Below are 22414 nucleotides of genomic sequence, written 5' to 3' on the forward strand. Positions count from 1 at the left end.
TTGAATCAGAAGAGGCAGAATGAACTTGGTGTTTGTTTTTAAAATTTTTTTCTAGCTATGTCCCCTGAAACAGGCATAGTGACCAACCCGGTGGGAGTGAGCACCCCAGCACCCAGACTGTGGTTGCTAAATACCATTTCCTCTTAGAAGGAATCAGGGCTTCTTGGAGTAGCGGCTGGTTCCGTATCCAGGTCAGGAACATGTCAGGTGAGCCTGGAGCATCTTGTCCTGACAGAAGCAGTAAAGCCAGCAGAGATCTGGGATCTTCAGAGAAACTCAGGAACCAACTTAAGAGGCTCCTGCTGGTCACAGATGAGATAGTTTGAACCTTTGTAGGAAGAGTAATAAAACTGACTAGTAAGTATGCATACTTAAAATCCATGAGTTCGTAAGTGATCCTAAAAAGACATCTTCCTTGTTAATGCAGAGTGGATACTAGGGAACCTTCATGAGGAGAAGGGTCGATCATTTATCGTGTTTTTCTTTTGGAAAGTATACCACAGGGTAAACAAATAGATAATGAGGGGTTTTTTTATAGACATATCTCAGCTAATAAATAACATGAAGAAAGAATTTTAGATTATCACAGTTTTTTCACTCCTAATGAATTAATGGGTCTAAACAATTATCCTGAAAGACCACGAACAACCCAAGAAGAGTAACACTGAGACATTATAGAAGTTCAAAATGATACCCCTGCTTTTCTTGGCCATAAAACAAACAAACCCGGAAGTGGACCTGAGCTTCTAGATCTGTACTCTCTGAGAAGTACAGGAGAGCGGGATGCGTTACCGCGGCAGGGGACCACCATCTACGCAGAAGGGACTTAGGAGGAGCAGGTACAGCATGTGTACTTTATCTGGCTCTTGACACAAACCAGGAAAACTTTAGTAACAGTGTAAGAAAACTAAGGGAATGTGGGGGCGCCCGGCTGGCTCAGTGGGTGGAGCTTGCAACTCTTGATCTCAGGGTTGTGAGTTCAAGCCCCTACGTTTGGTCATAAAGATTACTTAAAAAAAAAGATGAATGTGGATACCAACTGGGTATTTGTTATTAAGGAGTTAAGTTTTTCAGATGTTGTAATTGTTTTAAGCTTATGTTTTTTAAAAGAATTTTTATCTTTTTGAAATGAATGCTAAATATTAATAAGTAACATGTTAGCTGACACTCTTGCATCAAAGACCCTGGGAGGCGAGACAGGAGGTCGGTGGGAGTGCTGACGGGCAGGATGGGTCACAGCAGTCACTGAGGTCGATCAGGTGATGCTACCGGACGGTTCACGTGTACCACCCTCTGCATGGTCCGAAACTGGCCATGACAAAACATTTTTTAAATGATTTTTTTTTAATTTTAATTTTTTTTTAACTTTCTGTTACCTGATGTAAATATTTTCCTAGCTTTTACTTGGCTTTGAGCTTTCTGGTGCTCTTCAATTTCAAAGAAAGGAGGGCGCAGAACTTAGCAGAGGAGCGGCATGTCCGGCTGCCGTTCTGCTTCTCTCTCAAACCCACAGCAGGCAGACTCGCTCTGCTCCACGTTGCTGTGTCCGGTGAGCGGTTCCCGGTTGTCCTCTTCCCACCCTCCGTGGCATCTGACGCAATCGATGTCCCTCCCTTAAAATGCTCTGGTCACTCGCCTCAGGAAGACCACGGCTCTTCCCAGTGTCCTCTTCCCTCACAGGCCCGGCCCTCCGCAGTTTGCTCTGTGCTCTCCTCTCTCCCTTGTGAGCACCCCAGGGCTCCCTTCTTAGACGGGACCTCGCCCCGGCCTTCTGTGCTTGCGTGTCCAGCTGCCACCTGGTATCAGATTGCTCTCCCCCCCCGCCATGTACCCTCGTCCTCCCTCACACACACCTCTCATTTCCCTCTTCGTCAGTCCGTCGTGGAAGCGCTGTGTTCCTGCTTGCTCGGACCAGGACACCTTAGGGTCATCCTTGATTCTTTTCTGTGTCTCACATCAGGTTTTCAGAAAATCCTTTTGGTTCTACCATCAAGGTCCATGTAGGATCTGCCCACAGCTCATTCTCGCTGCTGCTTCACCCTGGTCACCTCTCATCTGGATTATTCCAGCAGCTTCCCAACTGATCTTTTTCTTTCCAGCCTGGCATTTGCCTGGGTCTATTCTTACAGAGACGTCGAGTGGTCCTTTCCCCGCTCTCACAGCCCTGCCCTGCTTCGCCGTCTCTCTCTGAGCCCCAGCCAGAGGCCCCGGTCCGAGTGCTCACTCCGCTGGGCCCCTGTGGCCTCCATGCGCTTCCTCCCTAGAACACAGCTGAGGTGAATGCCCAACTGTTCGTTTTTCTTAAATCATAGAAGTTGTCTATGGTTGCAGCCTTTCTCCCTTTCCCTGTGTTTTAATATTTCATACTCATTGCCATCCTTTCCTAAAGGATCTTTAGGTATATTTTATAAGTCTTTTTTTATTTTTAATCATGCAAGTAACTATGGACTTATTTTTTAAACTCCAGGGAAGGGGTGTAGCTAAAAATCCTCCTTGGTCACCAGCCTACCCTAGTCCCTCAGCCAGACTGCGGTGGCGTGACCTGACCGCACCTGTGAGTGTGTGTCCTTCCAGACCTTTCATGAGGGGGATGTGTCTATGGGTACAAATGAGGAGCTTGCCTCATTCGTATGGGATCACACTGCATGTATTATACTAGAACTTTGTTTCACCTCAAATATTTGAAAGGTCCTTTAAGATTAGTATATAATCTATTATCCTTTAATTGTTTTAAGACTGTTCGTAGTTAAGCTCCCCTGCTAATGGATATTCTGATCCTTTGTTCTTTTTCTTCTTCCAAGCAGTACAGTAGTGCACTTCCCTACTTTTGTTTCCTTCTGGGCTAGTGTAGTAATTCAAGTTTTATTTACTCTTTTGCCATAGATTTATAGGTAGGCAAAAGAATAGGTTTTTCCCCTCAAGAAGTTGGGAGTTTCTGATTTTTATTATTGTTATTTAAGTTTCTGTTAATCGTAACTCACTTGTTGCACTGTGCCATGGGGTTGCTGTCTGCACAGATCTTTCCTCGGGTGTTTATACATGACCAGTTGTATCTATCTCTTGGCTGCTACATGTAAGCTAATACCCTTTTATAGGATTCAGAGTGTAATGTGTATCTCTGAAATCAGCCTAATCAGTCCTATCCAGTCAGAACCACACTGTTGGCCCTGACAAGCAGAAAGTCATGCTGCAGACTTGGAAGTGGATGAGCCAAGTCTAAGTCTTGGATGCAAACACCAGAAACTTTTTTCCCTCCTAGGTTGGCCCACTGACCTCTTGGGAGGCAGAGCTTCTTTAAATCATCTTCTTAATTGGGTCCATTTTTATCGCTTCAGGAATTATTAAACATAATAAGACAAATAGGTCCAGAGTCCAAAAGGGGCGTCTGTCCCAATACTGTGACTCAGAAGCGGAGAACTAATGAACTAACGAACGTGGTTTTTCTTTCTTTCTTTCTTTTTTTTCTGAACAGTGTTTACAGCTCATGCTGGGGAAGTCTGGCCTGCCGGGTAAGTTACAGACCACGACGATGCAATCTTACCTCTGACCTTACAATAAAGCATCTGTAAGCCGAAGGAAAGCTCTTCAAATGTTTTCTCCTCCAGGTCTGTCAGTTACACCTCTCACTTCTGCACGTACATAGGGAATTCTCCTGGTTCCTTTACCAGCTAAGCTAGTTATGGGTTAGCTGCTGTGAGTACACAGAACCTAGACAGAGTCCAGCACAGGCACAGAAAGGGCAGTGCTAGGACATATGGCCTCCCAAACTACGCAGGCCCTTTGCGGATTTTTTTCTTTTAGACCTCATTGAGAATTTCAGCGCTTTGTGTTTTGTGCCAGTATTTTTGTGGTGTACATTAGGGAATGTAATATGACCAGAAAAAAATCCAAGTTATCTTAGAAGTAGCTCCCCGGGTGGAATCAGGTGAATGGGCCCCCAGGGGTGTCACGCCGCTCTCATTAGAGGCATTGGCTGTCCTCAGACTTCGCTGAGGTGGAACCTGTGGCTCCATTAGCCAGAATGGAGGTTAGAGGCCTGGCAGGCAGGGCTTTTCTAGGAGCTGACAGGCCTCCTGTGCAGGGGTCAGCACCCATCCCCATCTCATGGATGACGAAGACAGGCTGAGGATGGTTACGGGTTTACCCAGAGTCCTACAGCGAGTAGCTAAGTCTCTCGTTTCAGAACCCGCCTTTTTCCTTCCACGCTGTGCTTCGAAGGAATGGTGTTCACGTCTAACTTATTGGTGGGGTTTGGTGGTTTTGTGTTTTTGTTTTTTTTAATACGCTTAGAGGGGCGCATGTTTGGCTCAGTCTAAGCATCTGCCCTGGGCTCAGGTCATGATCTCGGGGTCCTGGGATCGAGTGCCAAGTCACGCCTCCTGCTCAGCAGAGAGTCTGCTTCTCCCTCTGCCCCTCCCCCCCCATTTGTGTTCTCTCTCTCTCTCTCAAATCCATCAATCTTTTAAAAACACACTCTTAGATTAAGTTAAATATTAATACAGTTCTTAATGTATTTAAAACTAGAACTAATGGCAAGAGAGAGTGTACAAAGAACAGTATTCTAAAGGCTCAAAACCTGTGGCCTGTGCAGGTTCAGTATTAGAACTGTGTTTACTCCTTCGGCTGTAGCTTCTCTTTGTGGGTGGGGTGGCTGTTTTATAAGACATTGCTTTTTTTTTTTTTTTTTTTTTTTTTTAATAACCAGAATTCCCAACTTTCACTCTGTTCAGCTTCCCTCTCTTCAAAAAACTTCCCATTTCATCAGTAAAGCAAGCAAATTGAGAGAAATCTAATCAAAGACTATTTAACATTCATAAATGTTCATTTATACCAAATTGAAATACCAAATGCTATTTCAAAAACACTGTTTTTTGTTAGATTAACTGATAATTGGATAGGAACAGTTTAGTTGTGCATGTTATCAGTTGCTAAGAGGTATTAGCATATACTTTCAACTAAGACCATGAGATAAAACAACTTCATGATGATTTTATTTTTTTTAAAGATTTTATTTATTCATGAGAGACACAGAGAGAGAGAAGCAGAGACACAGGCAGAGGGAGAAGCAGGCTCCACGCAGGTCCTGGGACTCCAAGATCACACCCTGGGCAGAAGGCAGATGCTAAAGTGCTGAGCCACCTGGGCTGCCCTCATAATGATTTTAGAAGGGGTTTTATACCTATATGTACAAATATCTGTACTCCTGTGGGATGTGTGTGCACATGTAAATAATAAAGGTAGAACATAAATATTGTGTAATAGTAGCAAGTGTTTGCAGGTGTGCAGATCTTGGTGAACTAGAGGGGAAATTAACCACATTGGAGGAACCATTTCATGTTTTTTCATGCTTGGAAGAGAGAATTTACTTTAAAAATTAGTTAAAAGTTATTTGATCAAATCCCATTTAATATTTGTTCATCCAAAAGGGTCATTACTGACCAACTCTTTAATACATTCTTAATTTTTTTTCATCCTGATTTTAATTCCTTCACAGGAGACAGGTGGCATTTACGAAAAATGGATTGGTGTTATGAAGCTGGAGAGCCTTTATGTGAAGAGGTAAGATTACTTTTATACATTCTGTTCTTAGAAATGATTGTGTTTATTTTGTGTTTCATATGGGATACCCACCCCACTTGTGAATAAATTCTAGAGAAAACTTTAATGTTTTTTAGGATGTAAAAATCTGTGCATGGTCTACTTCCACTTCCTTACTGTAGGTCTTTGATAAAGTCAGAGGGAAAGTCTCTGCCTGGTGGGAACGTTTCTAACATCTGTGTTAAGTCTTCTTGACTTATGGGGCGCCCGGGTGGCTTAGCGGTTGAGCATCTGCCTTCAGCCCAGGGTGTGATCCCGGGGTCCCGGGACCTGCGTGGAGCCTGCTTCTCCCTCTGCCTGTGTCTCTGCCTCTCTCTTTCTGTGTCTCTCATGAATAAATAAAATCTTTAAAAAAAATAAAATCATCATGAAGTTGTTTTATCTCATGGTCTTAGTTGAAAGTATATGCTAATACCTCTTAGCAACTGATAACATGCACAACTAAACTGTTCCTATCCAATTATCAGTTAATCTAACAAAAAACAGTGTTTTTGAAATAGCATTTGGTATTTCAATTTGGTATAAATGAACATTTATGAATGTTAAATAGTCTTTGATTAGATTTCTCTCAATTTGCTTGCTTTACTGATGAAATGGGAAGTTTTTTGGGATTGAGTCTCACATCGGGCTCCCTGTGCCTGCTTCTCCCTCTGCCTGTGTCTCTGCCTCTCTCTCTTTGCCTCTCATGAATAAATAAATAAGGTCTTTAAAAAAAAAAAAAAAAGTCTTCTTGACTTAAGAAAGTATGTCCCTAGAAATAGTTCCTCACGAGGAGGCAGAGAACCTCAGAGAACAAAAGACCTTTGGACCAGGGAAAGAATGTGGAAATATACTCTGAATTTTGAAACCAATATTTTAATCTCCATTTCTCTGTGAGTTAATGATGGCAGAGTTCATCTTCCCAGCCCATCACGTAGGCTCTGATCGAAACTGCATCTTAGATCCAATGAAACTCTTCGGGTCGCCTTAGGAGCCATTTTACCCCAGGACAGTCGGAATCTGGTTAAGCATCTTATTGATCCAGATAGCGTCAGACCTGCCGGTCCACACCCATGGCCTTAGAAGTCCCAAGAGGAAGCCCAGGGAGAAGGCTTCCCTCAACCTTTTGCAGATACTGTTTCCCAGCCTGGTGTTTGCAGCTCGCAGTGCTGCTTCCCCTGCTCACCAGCGGCCTGCGTGTTTGCTCTCGTCTTTTCTCTTTTTTGGCCTCTTTCCTAAATTAAACCAACTGGCCTCCCCAAGTCAGGTGCCCCCCACTTCAGTATACGGTGCGTGGAGCAGCCAGACTGGTCTTCAAAAACCTCTTCTCAGAAAAATTGAGTGGCTTTTGTTCAAAGCAGCTAAAAATTCCTTTATTTCTCGTTCACAGCCTTCCCATCTGTGACCGCCGTCTGACTGGCACTCTAGTCGGTCTCGTCTCCTTCCCCTTATTCCGGATTTGACCTTAACCCTGTTCTTCATGAGAACTCCTTCCCTTCCCTATTGCCTCTAGCTTTCCAAATCCGACATTTCATCCTCTGAGGCCCGGTCCTGCGTTTCTCAGCCCATCCGTCTCCCTCCCCCCTGAGCCTTTATGATACCCCCAGTTCATACACCGTAATTCAAACCAGAATGAGATACCAGTATTTTATAGTCTTAGTTTACTTCCTGTCTCCCCGAGTCCTGCTTTATTGTTTGTTTCTCGAAAGGAAATAGAGGTATAAGATTTAAAGAAAAGGTCCAGGGCCTGTTTGCTCCTGTCAGAAGTCATAAAGGAATTTCTGTTTCCCCAGGATGCAACCCTGAGAGAACTTATGATATGTTCTGGAGATACTTTACTTTTAATTGAAGGAAAACTTCCTCCTCCGGTAAGATTTTGCTTCTGAATTGAGTTTCTGTAAATAAGTTATTGCTTTCTGATGACAAAGATGATATATTGTCATTGTGGGGAAGTACAGCCAGGCGTGAAGAGGGTGCCAGGACCTGGGGTGAGTGGTCTAATCAGACAGCTGCCGTCCTTTAGGTCTTTATAGATTTCCTTCTGATAAAATCAGTTGTGTGCACCATGTTGTTTCCTACTTACTTCATTTTTTAACCTGATTTGCAGAATCCAAAACCAATCATCATATCCAGTGTGCGACTTACCACAGTTTAATTCACATACTCCCAGTTTGAAATTTAAATTTTTTGTCCTTATACATGATACTTACAGATCCTCCTCAAGACTTCCGTAGTCAAAATTAATAGGTCAGAAGGTATGACCATTTCAAAGACTAGATGCTGATTCTGTATTGCCACGTTGTTTTCCCAGGAAGCCGCACCAGACCAATAGCCCTATCAGCTGCCTATGAGAGCACTCGCTCTACTGCTCTTAAATAAAGTCTGTGGGCTACCACTTCTTAAGACCATTATGTATTTATTAGGTTTTTTTCAATGTGGACAAACGTAAAGATGAAAGTTTAAAAAATGACCCCAGATTCCAGCACTTAGATTAACCATTGGCTTGTGATTTGGAAATTCAAAAGACATGGCAGGCTATAAAATGAAAAAAGTTTTTCCCATTTTTTTCTCTCCAAAGAGTCACAATTAACTTTCCCTTGTATATCCTCCCAAGAAAACAATTAGTCCTGTTTGTACAGGATGTTAGTGCAGAATGTAAATGTGTGCATATCCCTTTGAAATTTTACCTAAAGGGCATCGTAGTCCATATGTTCTTTTATACTTGCTGGCTGTTTATTTTTATTCACTTAATATATCTTGATCTCATATCTGCACACACAGGCCTCATATTCTTTTATATTACTTCATAGAATTGTATTTTATTCCATGATCTTTAAAGTTAACTTTTTAATTGGTAATATTTATAATATAAAATTTTAAGTGTATAAAAAGCTGGGTCAGGAAAAGTAAGTATCCCTCCTGCCCTCCGGCCACTCAGTGTCCTCCCGCTATAAGCAGCCACTTTCCACTATACCCTTCCACAAGTATATACTTTTTAATGCACATGTATACATGGTTGTACATATACACATTTTTTCTATACAGAGAAGATCAGGTGCTAGACATCCTATTCTCACTTTTTTCATTAATATTTTATTCCCATATGTATATTATGTTAGAACACATATAGCTCTTTGATTCTATTTGATGGTTATTGAATATTCCATTGTGTGGAGGTACCGTGATTTATCCAACTAGTCTCCTCAAGGATTTAGATGGTTTCCAGCCTTTTGTTGATACAAATAATACTGCAAAAAATACATGTGTGCCATTTTGCACATATATATCCTAGAACTGAAATCACTTTGTCAGAAGTTCTGGCCTACATAATATAACCGGTCTTCTAAAGAGGGGCCTTGAGGTTGGTTCATGGTCTTGGCTACCATAAACCGTGTGCATCTGTGGCTGTGTGTGTAGGGGGGCTAGTCGGTCAGGTTTATTTCATGTAGTTTGTATATAGGAATCCAACTTAGAGCAATGGCTTCTTCTTTATAAAGTTCTGTTAGGAATTTTAATGAGTGAAAACCGCTTCTCACTGGTGCGTTGTGCTAGAGGTGCCCTTACCAGGCCTGGAGATATCACATTTTGATATTTTGTTTTATTTTTCATTGACTGTCATAAGATACTACAAGTAAGTATATTGACTAAGCTCCTTCTAAGCAAAGAACACGGAGTCCTAGTCAGTCCCAAAGGCTAACTTTTATAACCTTAAACTTTTGGTTGTAAAAACAATAAATAGGGGCGCCGGGTGGCTCAGTCAGTGAAACGTCTGCCTCCAGTTCAGGTCATGATCTCGGAGTCCTGGGATCGAGTCCCGCGTCGGGCTCCCTGCAGGAAGCCTGCTTCTCCCTCTGCCTGTGTCTCTGCCTCTCTCTGTGTCTCATGAATAAATAAATAAAATCTTTAAAAAAAATAAATAAATAGCTGTAGTGCATGGCAGTTAATAAGTCTAAAAAGAAAAATAACTTCAGGAACATTTGTTGTTACGAAGCTATTTCTCTGTGTGGAAGTAGGAATTCACTTACTCCATGTACCTCACAGTGGTTAGAAGTGCTCTCTTCTTCAGGGTTTCCTGAAGGTGCCCCTCTGGTGGTACCAGCCTGGGGGTTCCCCGGGTCACTGGAAGAATCATCAGGACCAGAGGAACGGTGCCCCTTCTCCAGGTGGGGTCTGGAGAGCTGCTACCACCCAAGGTGAGGACAGAACAGAATTGTAGCAGCCACCATGTCATAAGGGGAGTAGAATGACCACCTTTGCTCTGAGAGGCAAATGAAGCACGTATCTGAAACGTAAGGTTGAAAATCAAAACCTGTTCCTTCCATAAGAGCAGCCCCTATTTTCATCCAGGGCTCTGTAACAGTTGAGGGCTGCCTCTGTCTTTATTATTACACAACATATTAGAGTTTTTACGTATCATCTTGCAAGATCCCCGTGCGGCGTGCCCCACTTCCCATGATGGACTCGGAGACCGAGCCCTCCGTGCATCGCAGGGGCTCCACAGAGGCAGGCCCGAGAGGCGGGCTGCAGTCCACACTGTGTGCCCCCCTCTCTCCACCACCACGACCCCAGGGGCTGCAGCCTGTGGGGTGCTTCACCGCGTCTCTGACTTCTGAGGAGATACACAGCATACAGACCTACTGTTTGGCTCTCGGTTCCTTCTCCACATTCAGATCCACACACATACACCTCAGGATGAGCAAGAAGTCTCTAGCAGTGAGTCTGAATTACCGTTTGTAAAAAGTAGATTTTCACTTCATTATAAAAAAACACAAAGTAATTTACTTTGTAACTAAATAGAACTCTTCGTATATTTTTCCCATTTATTATGTTTTACTTAACTATTCAGCTATATCTAGCTTTTAGGTAAGAGAACATTTTGTTTTCACCTTTTAGTCAGTAACCATCTGCTGGCCATTTACTGTGTGGCAGCCACTGTCCCAGGCACTGGGAGAGAAACCAGAGAGATGGGCTGCCCTCTCTGGAAAGAATACTGTTTTGGGGGAGACAGATTAGGAAAACTATACGTGCACACCTACACAGGAAAACAGCTAAAAGACTAACATGTTGGGATAAGTGTTAGGAAAGAAAGAAACAAGAGGATAAAATAAAGAGCCAGGAGAGAGTCCTACCAGCATAGTCCTCTCTGGGGAAGGAGAAAATGTGAAGAGTATTCTGGGCGGAGAGCACAAGTGTGCAATTCCTCGAACCCACTACAGTGAGGACCCAGCGCATCGTGCCCATGGCGTGCTGCCTGCCTGCTGACGTGCCAGGCATGGCTTCCTCCCCTCTGAGCTCACAAGGGACCCAATTCGAGGAACTCACGCCCCCAGTTTCTCGAGTGGAGCTCTGTGATTTATGACCCGGTGTGTATTTCAGAAATACAAAGGAGATAGAAAGTTCCTTCCTGACATCTGGCTCTGTTCGTGCAGGCGCTCCTGGTGACCTGCACGGGGAGGTGTCCCTCTGCTACTTGGGGGACCTTGAGATCTCAGAAGAGGCCACCGTGGCAGAGCTGAAGTCCCAGGTCAGACTTCTTCGTGTGGCGCATGGTAGTGGTGGCCTGGCTTCTTCCAGTGAGATATTAATACCCTCTTCTGTTTCCTTTTCCCTCACTTACAGTCTGTTCCGATATGGCATGTGTTATATGCCATGTTCGGCGGTAAGTACCCACCAGGCGCCCCCGCGTCCGGCTCCGACGGCGCTGGTGTTTGTTTCTGCCACTTGCCCTGTGGCTTTCATGTCTCCCCACTCTGACGGGCATGCTGTGTGCTTTCATTTGAATTGATCCTCGGTGACTTGCAGCTTGTGTTCATTTTGATTTCTTAGGGAAACATGATTTATTGAAACATCTGTCAAGCATTCACTCTACCCCTTTATTTACATCGTTTTTGTCCCATTGTGATCCATGTGTTAAATGTTGTCAGGTGCTCCGAGGTGGGATGTGTAACTAGATACTGTATCCTTTTCTTACCTATTAACATTCATAAAGCGAGTGTTGGGTCCAGACGGAAAGGCTGGGTTGAGTAGAACACGAAACGCTTAGGCATCTTCACTGTTGCCGGGCATCCCTTCATCCTCCTAAAGGAAAAACTTCGGGACGCACAACAGAAGTACCAGCCATCCATACTGGATTTTCCTGTGTGCACTCAGCGTTTGGAAAAAAAAAAAGCAGCAAATGGTCTTATTGCCATGAAAACGAGAGACTTTTTTTTTCTTGGATTGGATTCACAAATACAAAATTGCTGTTTTCATATCTAAAATGGCTAGTTTTCATTTTTCATATTACAACCCAAATCTATAAATAGGTATCTGCCCCTGCAGAATCAGTAAGGAAGGTTAGGCCTAGCATTTGCATCCACAGATTCTGGAACATTTCAAATAAGGTTCTTTCACTGACAGAGCAAACTTTGAAGAATTAGCGCTCAAGAAAGCGGAAGGTGAACCCCTGGTTTCATGAGTGCTCTTGCGAATTATACTCACAGAAATTAACTTCTGAGTTTCACTTTCTGAAACATAATTTAAAAGGAGCTTTGGCTCATCGGCAGATTCACTTATCCCTCAAGCTGGCTTCCCTAGAGAGGAAGACAGAAGTGACTGGACTGACGTCACTGGGGAGATGCCCCGGGCTTGCCCTCCTCGACGTGCTCTTCCCTCAGGTGTCACTGTGTGGGCCCACTGCCTTCCTACAGCAGCGTGTCTGCTAACAGTACTTGTTCAAACCATTGGAGAACTATTTCTTTTCTAGGCCATGACCTTGTCCTCCTCCTCGGGGTTTGTCATCCCGTCCCCAGCCTTCCTCAGAGCCTGGACCGTGGAGAGGAAGCGCCTGGGCAGGCTTTTACGAATCAACCGGCAGCAGCTCAGGTGGGTCCCTCGTCGAGAGCCTGGTCTTCCTCTCCTCCGCCGTCTTCCCCCCCCCTTCTCCTCCTCCTCCTCCTCCTCCTCCTCCACCACCACCGCTGCCGCCGCCACCACCACCACCACTGCTGGGCCGTGAGGGCTGGGGCAGGTCAGACAGCATGTTGTCAGCTGGGTGGCACTTCCAGTCAGAAACTCTGCGACTTTGTCTGTGTTCAGCATAAAGGCAGCTCCACATGTTCTTACTACGCTTCAGACACCATGACAGAATTTTGAGCTTTTCTTCAAGCTTTACTAAGATCTAATTGACATACAGCCCTCCGTAAGTCTGAAACGATTGCCACCTTGGCACTGGCCAGCACCAACACCCGCAGCGCATCACATCATCACTGTTTCTTTTTCGTGGTAAGAACATTGAAGATCTAGCCTCTTAGCAACTTTCAAATCTGCGATACGGTATTGTTAACTGTACGCACTGTGCTGGACTTCGGAGGCGCCAGACTTACCTTGTAACTGGAAGTTTGGCCTCTCTGACCAGCAGCTCCTCTTTCCCTCCACCTCGCAGCCCCCAGGAGCCACGATTGTACTCTCTCTTTCTGTGAGTCTGGATATTTTAGATTCCATGGGTAGTGCTACCTCACAGGATTGGTCCTTCACTGTCACATTTCACTGTTAGCATCATACCCTCATGGTCATCCACGTTGTCACAAGTGACAGGATGTCCTCCTTTCTCGTGGCTGAATGATACTCCGTTGCATACATATGGGGACGCCTCCCTGAGGTCCATCCATCCATCCACAGGCACCTGGCTTGTTGCTGTGCCTTGGCTGCTGTGAACATGGGAGTGCAGATGTCTCTTGAGGTTCTGTTTTCATTTCCTTCGGATACAGACCCAGAAATGCTAGATCATATGGTTAGTTCTATTTTTAATTTTTTGAGGAACTTCCAAAAAATTGGCTTCACCAATTTACATTTCCACCAGCAGTGCACAAGGGTTCCCCTTTCCTCCACGTCCCCGCCAGCACTGATTGCGTCTTTTTGATGCTAGCCATTCTGACATGTGGAACAAGATATCTTAACTGCGGGTGTGGTTTGCACTTTCTTGATGATGAGTAATGGTCAGCACCTTCTCAGGTACCTGGTGACCATCTGTAGATCTTTGGGAAAATGTCAGTTCCTCTGCCCATTTCTTGATTGGACTGTTTGGGGTTTTTTTGCTCTTGAGGTAAATGGGTTCTTTATTGATCCTCTATCACGTGCATGATTTGCAGATTTATTCACCCATTTCATAGGTCATTTTTTCATTTCATTTTTCATTTCATTAATGGTTTCCTTTGCTATACAAGATCTTTTTAATATGATATAGTCTCACTTGCTTATTTTTGCTTTTTTTGTCTTTCCCTTTGGTATCAAATCCAAAAAACAGTCATTGCCAAGGACAGTGTCAGGGAGCTTATTACCTCCTGTGTTCTCTAGGAGTTTTGTAGTTTGGGGCCTTATGGTCCAGGCTTTAATCTGTTTGAGTTGATTTTGGGGTACGGTAGAAGGTAGCTGTCCAGCTTCATTCTGTTGCACATGGCTGACCAGTTTTCCAGCACCATCTATGGAAAAGACTGTCCTTTTCCCTTGTGTGCTCCTTCATTATAAATCCCTTGGGTTTATTTCTGAGGTCGATTGATCTTTGTGTCAGTTTTTATGCCAATACCATAGTTTTTGTTTTTAAGATTTAAATTATTTATTCATGAGAGACACAGAGAGAGGCAGAGATACAGGCAGAGGAAGAAGCAGGCTCCCCTCAGGGATCCTAATGGGGGACTCAATCCTGGGACCCGAGAGCCGAAGGCAGACGCTCAACCGCTGAGCCACCCGGGTGTGCCTGCCATACTGTTTTGAATACTATAGTCTGAAATCAAGAAGGGGGATGCCTCCAAGTTTGTTCTACTTTCTCAAGGTTGCTGTGGCTCTTTGGGAGCTTTTTTGGTTCCATACAAATTTTAGGTTTTGTACTTCAATGAAAAATGTTGAAGTTTTGATAGAGATTACACAGAATCCGTAGCTCACTGTGGGTAACATAGACATTCTGACAGCATTCTTCCAGTTCGTGAACATGGAATATCTGTCACTTCTTTGTGTCTTCAGTTTCTTTCATCAATGTCTTACAGTGTATAGATCTTCACCTCCTGTGTTAAGTTTATTTCTGCGTATTTTATCCTTTTTGATGGTCTTGTCAGTGGGACTATTTTCTTAATTTGTCTTCCTGATAATTCACTGTTAGTGTATAAAAACATCAAGCGGGGATCTCTGGGTGGCGCAGCGGTTTAGCGCCTGTCTTTGGCCCAGGGCGCGATCCTGGAGACCCGGGATCGAGTCCCACGTCGGGCTCCCAGTGCATGGAGCCTGCTTCTCCCTCTGCCTGTGTCTCTGCCTTTCTCTCTCACTGTGTGCCTATCATAAATAAATTTTAAAAAAAAATTAAAAACATCAAGCGATTTTTGTATCTTGATTTCGTATCCTGCAACTTTACCGAATTGATTTATTCTCACAGTTATTTGGTGTTTAGGGTTTTCTACATATAATGGCACGTCACCTATAGGGAGAGGCAGTTTTACCTCCTTTCTGATTTGATGCCTCTTATTTTCTTTTCCTTGTCTGATTGCTCTGGGTAGGGCTTCCAGTACCACACGGAGTAAGAGTGAGAATGGGCATCCTTTTCTCCTTGATGGTGGGGGACATGAGCTGCTAGCTACTCATGTGTGGCCTTTACTGGGTTGAGTTAGGTTTCTTATCAACCCACTTTGTTGAGCAGAGTTATCATAAAAGGATGTAGAATTTTGTCATTTTTCCTTCATCTACTGAGATGATGATTTGATTTTTTATCCTCACTTTGTTAGTGTATCACATTGACTGATTTGCAAGTATTGGTCCAGCCTCGCATCCCTGGAATAGATCCTACTTGATGGTGTAAGATTCTTTTAATGTACATATTTTGCATTTTTGCCTCTGTTCAGCAGGGATGTTGGTCTGAACTTCTGTAGTATCCTCGTCTGGTTTTAGTATTGGGGTGATACTGGCCTTGTAATAGCTCTTCTGCTTTCTGGAAGAGCTGGAGGAGAATAGTTCTTAAATCTTGAAATCTTTGTTAGAATTTACCAGTAAAGCCATCTGGTCCTGGACTTTTCTTTTTTGGGAGATGTTTGATTATTTACTCCATTCCCTTATGAGTAATTGATCTGTTCAGATTCTCGGTTTATGATTTAATGCATCCTGAGGTTTATACATATCACCCAGCTCATCCAGCTTGTTGGCATCCCCTTGTTCCTTCTAGGTCTCTCAAATACTGAGTGTTCTTACTCTGTGTAATTTTTTGCTTAAGAAAAAAAGCTTAGAATGTTTCCCCCAAAAAAAAAATCTTTAAAAATTAAAAAATATATCACTCAGTGTTGTTTCTTTTATCAGGGACTACAAACTGGGACGGAAAACTGAGATCTGCTTAGAGCCCCTTCAGGAAGAAGAAAACTTGGGGTAAGTCATCCTGTCCCATGTACGTGTCTCTTCATGGTGGCTAGTTTCCTGAAAAACCTAACGGTGGGATCAGTAGTAAAGGGTTTTTCCCCACTGCTTGAGTAGCATGGCAACTTAAACCAGATTGTGTCCTACAGGTGTGTTTGCATGCCTAGTGTCTGGAACTTGGAACTCATTTTGCCATGAAAACAGTGAGTCACAGATGCATATTGAATCCCTAATGATCTCAAAGTGTAAGCAGGACGCTCATTCCCAGCCCTATCAGTTGTCAGACTGACTTGCACAGCACCTGTCACTGCCCCCCTTCGCCTACTTTTTCATCCTCACCCCACCTGACGTAGTAGATACTTACTGAATTGTGTGTTACTTGTCTCCTACAACAGGTGTAAGTTTTGGGAGAACAAGTACTTTGGTCACTGCTCTGTCCCCAGTACCTAGAACAGTGCCTGTATCCTAATCAATAATTCATTAGTGACTAAAGAAACACCCCACAGGGGTCTGTAATCAAAACTTCCTGGTTCTTTTTTCATTATAAGAAAATCTCATCGTCTGCCCGATGAGAATACCATTCCTGCTGCCACCCTGCTGCGTAGTGACGGGAGCTCCCCCTCAGCTGTGTCTACCCTTCATGCAACCCCACTGCTTTTATAAAAGTGCATTCTTACTGCAAACCGTAATACCAAGCGTGGTGTCCCGGAGGGGGATTTCTGGGTCAAATGGTATGAACGTTGTAAATGTCTTATAGCAGTTAAATTCCTTTCCAGGTAAGTTATGCCAGTTTATGGCCCCACAAGCAGTGGTGATGAGTATTACTTCACCTTCAAACCAACATTGAATATTTTCATTGTTTAAACGTTTGCTAAATTGATCACGGAGAAATGGTTATCTTGTCTCATTTGCTTCGGTGCTTTGATTGCTAGGAAGATTGGGCATTTTTCTCAAAGTCGTTTTTTTACCCCCCAAAGTCTTATCATTTACAAGCCCTTTGCCTTTTGTGGGTGTGTGAATTCATTCATATATTGGGCGGGTTTTACAATGGGGTCTTAGGAAAAGTCTGATTTGTGAGAGCTCTTTCTTAAATACCGACACGGGCCCTTGGCACATTTGTTGTGAGTGGCGTCCATGTGACCATGCTGGGCACCAGGTGGCCTGTCCCAGCGGTTGCGTCCCTGACCAGCCTCCAGGGCTCTCCCCTCTCCTCAGGGAGCCCTGTCAGTCCTTGGCATCCAGGCCTGCCAAGAGGTTCCGTCTCCTGTCCGACTGGGCCTGCCCTCTCCCTGCACCTCAAGGTCCTTTGCTCCCATAGCGTCACCTTTCTTTTTGGTAAAAGCTCCCATACAACCAAAATCCAGCTGGTGTGGTCACAGGGCCTCACTGGCCTAGACACGGTTTCCCTCCCCCAGCTTCCGGCGGGCTCCACATCTGACTTTCTCCTCTGCCCCCTCCCAGCGCTCAGCCCCTCCCGGGGCACAGCTGCAGCCCTTGTCACACCGCCCCCGGAAGACGCCGCTGGGGCCCAGGATGGGAGAAAATCAAAGTAGAGAAGAGGACTAGAGGGTTTGGGGATAAATCTGTCCTCCTAAAAACCAGAAGAGAGGAGGGGAAGCCTTGCCCATCACGCTTCGCCATGGTTCCTGCGAACTTCTCATTCTTACTTGTTTTCCGGTGCAGCCCTCAGGACGTGGTACTGAGGACACGGATGCGCCTCCCGGGCGAGAGGGCGTATGCGCCATGCGTGGACTTGGTGTGGGACACCGCCCGAGGCTGGACTGCTGGCTCCCTGAGACAACGAGTTGCCCACTTCTGCTCTCTTCCCGTGGAGAAAATTGAAATTGCCAAGTACTTCCCCGAAAAGTTTGAGTGGCTTCCAATATCTAGCTGGGTAAAGTTCCAGGGCTTTCTCAGAGAGACTGGGCCTTCCTGGTGTAGTGAATAGGTTAACTGCTGTTTTTCACAGATAGGGAACTTAGTAAGAATTTGAGTTTTCTGTATTCAGGATGCTTGATTTTTCTATAGAACCAGCAATTTACCAAGAGGAAAAAGAAGAAAAAGCAAGATAATTTGCAGGGGGCGCCTTATTACTTGAAAGATGGAGACACTATTGGTATTAAGGTAAGTTATTTATCAGCAAATTTACCACTTTAGTAAAACACCAGGATCGGTGATTTTTTTTTTGTAAGATTTTATTTATTCATAAGAGACAGAGGCAGAGACACAGGGAGAAGTGGGCTCCCTGCAGGGAGCCTGATGTGGGAGCAGATCCTGGGATCACACCCTGAGCAAAGTTAGACGCTCACCTGCTGAGCCACCCAGGCGTCCCAGGAGCAGTGATTTTTATAGAGAAGTTGTATCAGATCTTCAAGGCTCTGATAATCCTATCAGATGATGATCCTCTCTTACATACATTGGAAAATAGGAGGGAAGGCCAGACCACTCTTCATGAGGCCAGAAGAACCTTAGTATCAAAACCTTAATCCTGGGTTGAATTTGTGTGAAAATGCTTCTGAAGTTTTATCATTAAGTGCATTGCTGCAGGTTTGGAATAGGTTCCTGCATCAGGGGGAGATGTTTCCTTCCATTCCTAGTCCCTGTGAGCAATGTCCTATTAAATTCCCACTGTTTCTGCACCTGTTGAATAATCTGGTGTCGGGCAGCCCGGGTGGCTCAGCAGTTTAGCGTTTGCCTTTGGCCCAGGGTGTAATCCTGGAGTCTCAGGATCAAGTCCCATGTCAGGCTCCCTGCATGGAGCCTGCTTCTCCCAATCTCTCTCTGTCTCTCATGAATAAATAATAATCTTAAAAAAAAAGAAGAAGAAGAATCTGGTATCAGTAAATGACAGAGCTATCCTCACCTGCCCTAGACAAATTTACTTTATCACAAAGTGATATTTTTAAGAATAACTTTAATCCTTGATTTAAGAATTTATTTGTGGATATCAAAATAAGGATTAAATTGCTAATCAATATTTTCACATCAAGGAATAAGCATTCCCTTAACCACCACTTCCACTCAGCATTGTGCTAACCAGGGTGGTATGAGCCTCCTTCTCCCCAAAGTTGAGAGAGAAATAAAGGAACTTCTAAAATGAAAGCATAAAACCATTCTTCATATGCAGTTCACCTAAAAGAAGATTCAAGAGACTATACAGGTACCATCAGATCCGGTAAGAGAGTTCAAAGGTCACAGGATCAGAATAAAACTACAAGATACCTAGGAATACATCCAGCAAAGAGATTTACAAGACCTTTCCAGAGATTATTCCCAAAATACCGAGTGGTATTAAAGCTTCAGTTAGATACAGAGCAACGTCGTGTTCTTGGCAGGAAGCCTCACACGATAGACCAGGAAACAAACATATAAATTCACATGGAGAAGCAGCGGGCAGGGAGGAGATTTTCAAACACCATGATGGGCGCTCCCTGGCCTGGTGCCAAGAGCGACCGGGCAGCTGTGTCAGCAGAGTAGCTTCGGGGGGGCGGATGGACGAAACTTGACGGGTACTCGAGGCGACATTAAAAATGGATTATTCAGTAAACGGTGCTGGGGAAACTGGTTATTCGTGTAGGGGAGATTAGTTTCCAAGTGTATGTGCGCCTCAGGCCCCAGGAAGTCTGCATCCAGTCTGCCCACACCGTGTACATCAATATGAAAACTTAAAGGTGAAAGGCAGTGATTTCCAACCTTCAGATCTCAGAGGTCCTTCTTAAACAAAAAGCACAGACCATAAAGGATGGTAAACGTGACCGCATTAGGAGTAAACACGTGGTTCGTCAGAGGAAAGGATACCAAGTGTAAAGACAAGCCACAAACTCACAAGGATGGTCACCGGGGGGTAGGTGTGGTCCTTACATCAGTGCCAGGAGGACACCCTGATGGGAGGCGGGCCAAGACGAAGACCCCCTCAGTTCTCAGGAGAAAAGGGGGGAGCCGGGAAGCAGGGGCCTGGGGGGGAGCAGTGGCTGGCACTGCCAACCCCCCACCCCGTGGCCCTGGACACCCCCTGGCACAGCTCGTGGGTTCACGTGCGGGGGTGTGCAGAATGTTCGCTGAAGGACTGGTTGTAACAGCGTAAACTGGAAAGGACAGTGACCCTCAGGAAGAGGACAGATGAAAAAAAGTGTGGATATGGTGGCGTAGAACACAGCAGTGAATACACCGGAGCTCCGTGGGTCAACGTGGAAAACGGTCACAGTGGTCATCACCGGGAATGTGAAGCCCATAAAATGCTGTGGATCAGTCGGTCACACGCCTGGGGAGCCGTCCAGTCAGAGGGAAAACGGGAACGATGTCCGGGGACATTGTCTCCAGTGGGCTGAGGGCCAGCGACTGAATCTGTGTTTTCCTTGAAAAATGATCCAAATATGGTCAGAGCTTACGGCGGTTAACCGCTGGCTCGCGCTGAGCACTCTTCTTCTCCACCAGCACCATCCACGCGTGCATCGAGCTCTGGTTTTCCCAGGACAAGGGTAGGAGCAGGTGCCGTCTTGGGATGAGCCGGTCACGTCACTGGGGCACCTGGGCCCCAGCCACTCGCCAGCAGCCCTGAGGACGTGGCTGTGGCCCCGTTACCCCGTATTTCCTCTTTGTAGCGTTTGACAGTTCTTAAAAAGCCCATCACGCACAGCTCGCTGGAACCCCGCGTGTCCTCCACTTGCCGGAGTAGAGATCCGCACGTTTGTTAGTTTTCTCCCCGAGCAACGTGTAGACACAGCAGGACCCTCCTGCGGCTCCTCGCTGACCACCGTGGTCCTGGAGGGCGGTGGCGGCGCTGGTTACCTCTAGAGGAGCCGGGGCGCCCACCGAGGCTGCCCGGGCCGGCCAGGGTTGGGGTGAATGACGCGGTGCGACCCCCGGGGGACCGTCGGGGCAGGGGGCAGCCCGTGTCGGCAGAGCTGCGCCCACAGCACCGGGGCAGTCAGGGAGCTAAGGGACCAGGCGCGGGGCATCCGGGCCAGGCTCCCCTCAGTTGTTTGGCTCGAGCCTCTTCAGTGGAGGTGAACCCCCGGTCGTTACCTTGAAACGCAGAATGTCCTGCTGGAGGACGACGGGGACTTCGGTACCGACGCGGACGACCTGGGGAGAGGGACGCCGAGGCGGCCGAGCAGGTATGGTGCGGCCGGGCTGCCCCGCAAGCGCGCTGGGCCCCCTATCGGGGCTCCGGGGGCAGGGCCTGCCCGGGCCGCCTCCCTGCCCCCTCCGCCCCTCGCTGGGTCTCAGACCGTGGTCACCCCAGCAGGTGACCCCCCACCTTCCCCTCCTGCCTCCTGCCCCTACCACAACCACAATCTACTGGAACATTCCACCTCCACGAGCTAGGACCCGGCTCTCCCCGTACCGCATCCCCCTGCAGGCCACACGGGGCGCCTCCATCCTCCTTACCTGCCCCCCATCCTAGTCCTCCGCTCCTGGCACTGCCAGGAGCCTGGCGCTGGCTGGGGGGCGGTGGTGCTCCCTGATGCACCCGCCGGCGCGGCCCCGCCCCCTCTGCTGCGGGGCCACCGGGAGCCGCACGAGGACAGGACGAGCGGGCCGGGGCGGCCGTGGCCCTCACCCGCGCGCAGCAGCAGCGACTCGGCGCCGACGCGGGGACACGGGGACACGGAGGCGCCGTCTGCACGTTCCGTTAGGTCCAGGCCCCGGCGCCTGGGCCGGAGCCAGATGACGCCGCCCCGGGGTTTCCGCTCGGATCCTGATCTCGGGGTCGTGACATCAAATACCGGGGCTCAGCCTGGGGCCCTGCCCCGCCGCCGCCCCCCCCCCCCCCCCCCGCGCGCTCAAAGCCTTACCCTGGGGGGGGTCTGCCGGGACCTACCCGCCCGCCCCCCCCCGCGGCTCAAAGCCTTACCTGGGGGGTCTGCCGGGGACCCTACCCCCCCGCGCTCTCCAAGCCTTACCCTGGGGGGGTCTGCCGGGGACCTAACCCCCCCCCCGCGCGCTCAAAGCCTTACCCTGGGGGGGTCTGCGGGGACCCTAACCCCGCCCCCCCCCCCCCCGCGCGCTCAAAGCCTTACCTGGGGGGTCTGCCGGGGACCCTAACCCCGCCCCGCCCCCCCCCCCGCGCGCTCAAGCCTTACCTGGGGGGTCTCGGACCCTAACCGCCCCCCCTCCCCCCCCCGCGCGCTCAAGCTTACCCTGGGGGGGGGTCTGCCGGGGACCCTAACCCCCCCCCCCCGCGCCCAAGCCTTACCCTGGGGGGTCTGCCGGGGACCCTAACCCGCCCCGCCCCCCCCCCCCGCGCCTCAAAGCCTTACCCTGGGGGGGGTCTGCCGGGGACCCTAACCCCGCCCCCCCCCCCCCCCCCCGCGCGCTCAAAGCCTTACCCTGGGGGGGGGTCTGCCGGGGACCCTAACCCCCCCCCCGCGCTCTCCAAGCCTTACCCTGGGGGGGGGTCTGCCGGGGACCCTAACCCCGCCCCCCCCTCCCCCCCCCGCGCGCTCAAAGCCTTACCCTGGGGGGG

The 22414-nt window shown here is 47.2% G+C and overlaps 1 protein-coding gene across 5 annotated transcripts in view; it reads left to right on the forward strand.

The window, feature by feature from the left end:
* USP40 (ubiquitin specific peptidase 40) overlaps positions 1-22414 on the forward strand; it is a 79683-nt gene that overhangs the window by 55685 nt on the left and 1584 nt on the right. For 2 of the 5 annotated variants that reach the window (XM_041768355.1, XM_041768359.1), the window contains 10 exons: positions 3473-3509; positions 5495-5559; positions 7371-7445; positions 9644-9770; positions 11007-11236; positions 12323-12441; positions 15892-15957; positions 17629-17839; positions 17974-18069; positions 20983-21730. In XM_041768355.1, coding sequence (XP_041624289.1) covers positions 3473-3509; positions 5495-5559; positions 7371-7445; positions 9644-9770; positions 11007-11236; positions 12323-12441; positions 15892-15957; positions 17629-17839; positions 17974-18069; positions 20983-21273 — 1317 coding nt within the window. In that variant the 3' untranslated portion in view covers positions 21274-21730. Of the gene's footprint in view, positions 1-3472; positions 3510-5494; positions 5560-7370; positions 7446-9643; positions 9771-11006; positions 11237-12322; positions 12442-15891; positions 15958-17628; positions 17840-17973; positions 18070-20982; positions 21731-22414 lie in introns of those variants that run through there. The other 3 variants (XM_041768356.1, XM_041768358.1, XM_041768360.1) reach the window with 3 other exon arrangements.

This window comes from Vulpes lagopus, chromosome 8, assembly GCF_018345385.1.
Source record: "Vulpes lagopus strain Blue_001 chromosome 8, ASM1834538v1, whole genome shotgun sequence".
NCBI classification, from domain to species: Eukaryota; Metazoa; Chordata; class Mammalia; order Carnivora; family Canidae; genus Vulpes; species Vulpes lagopus.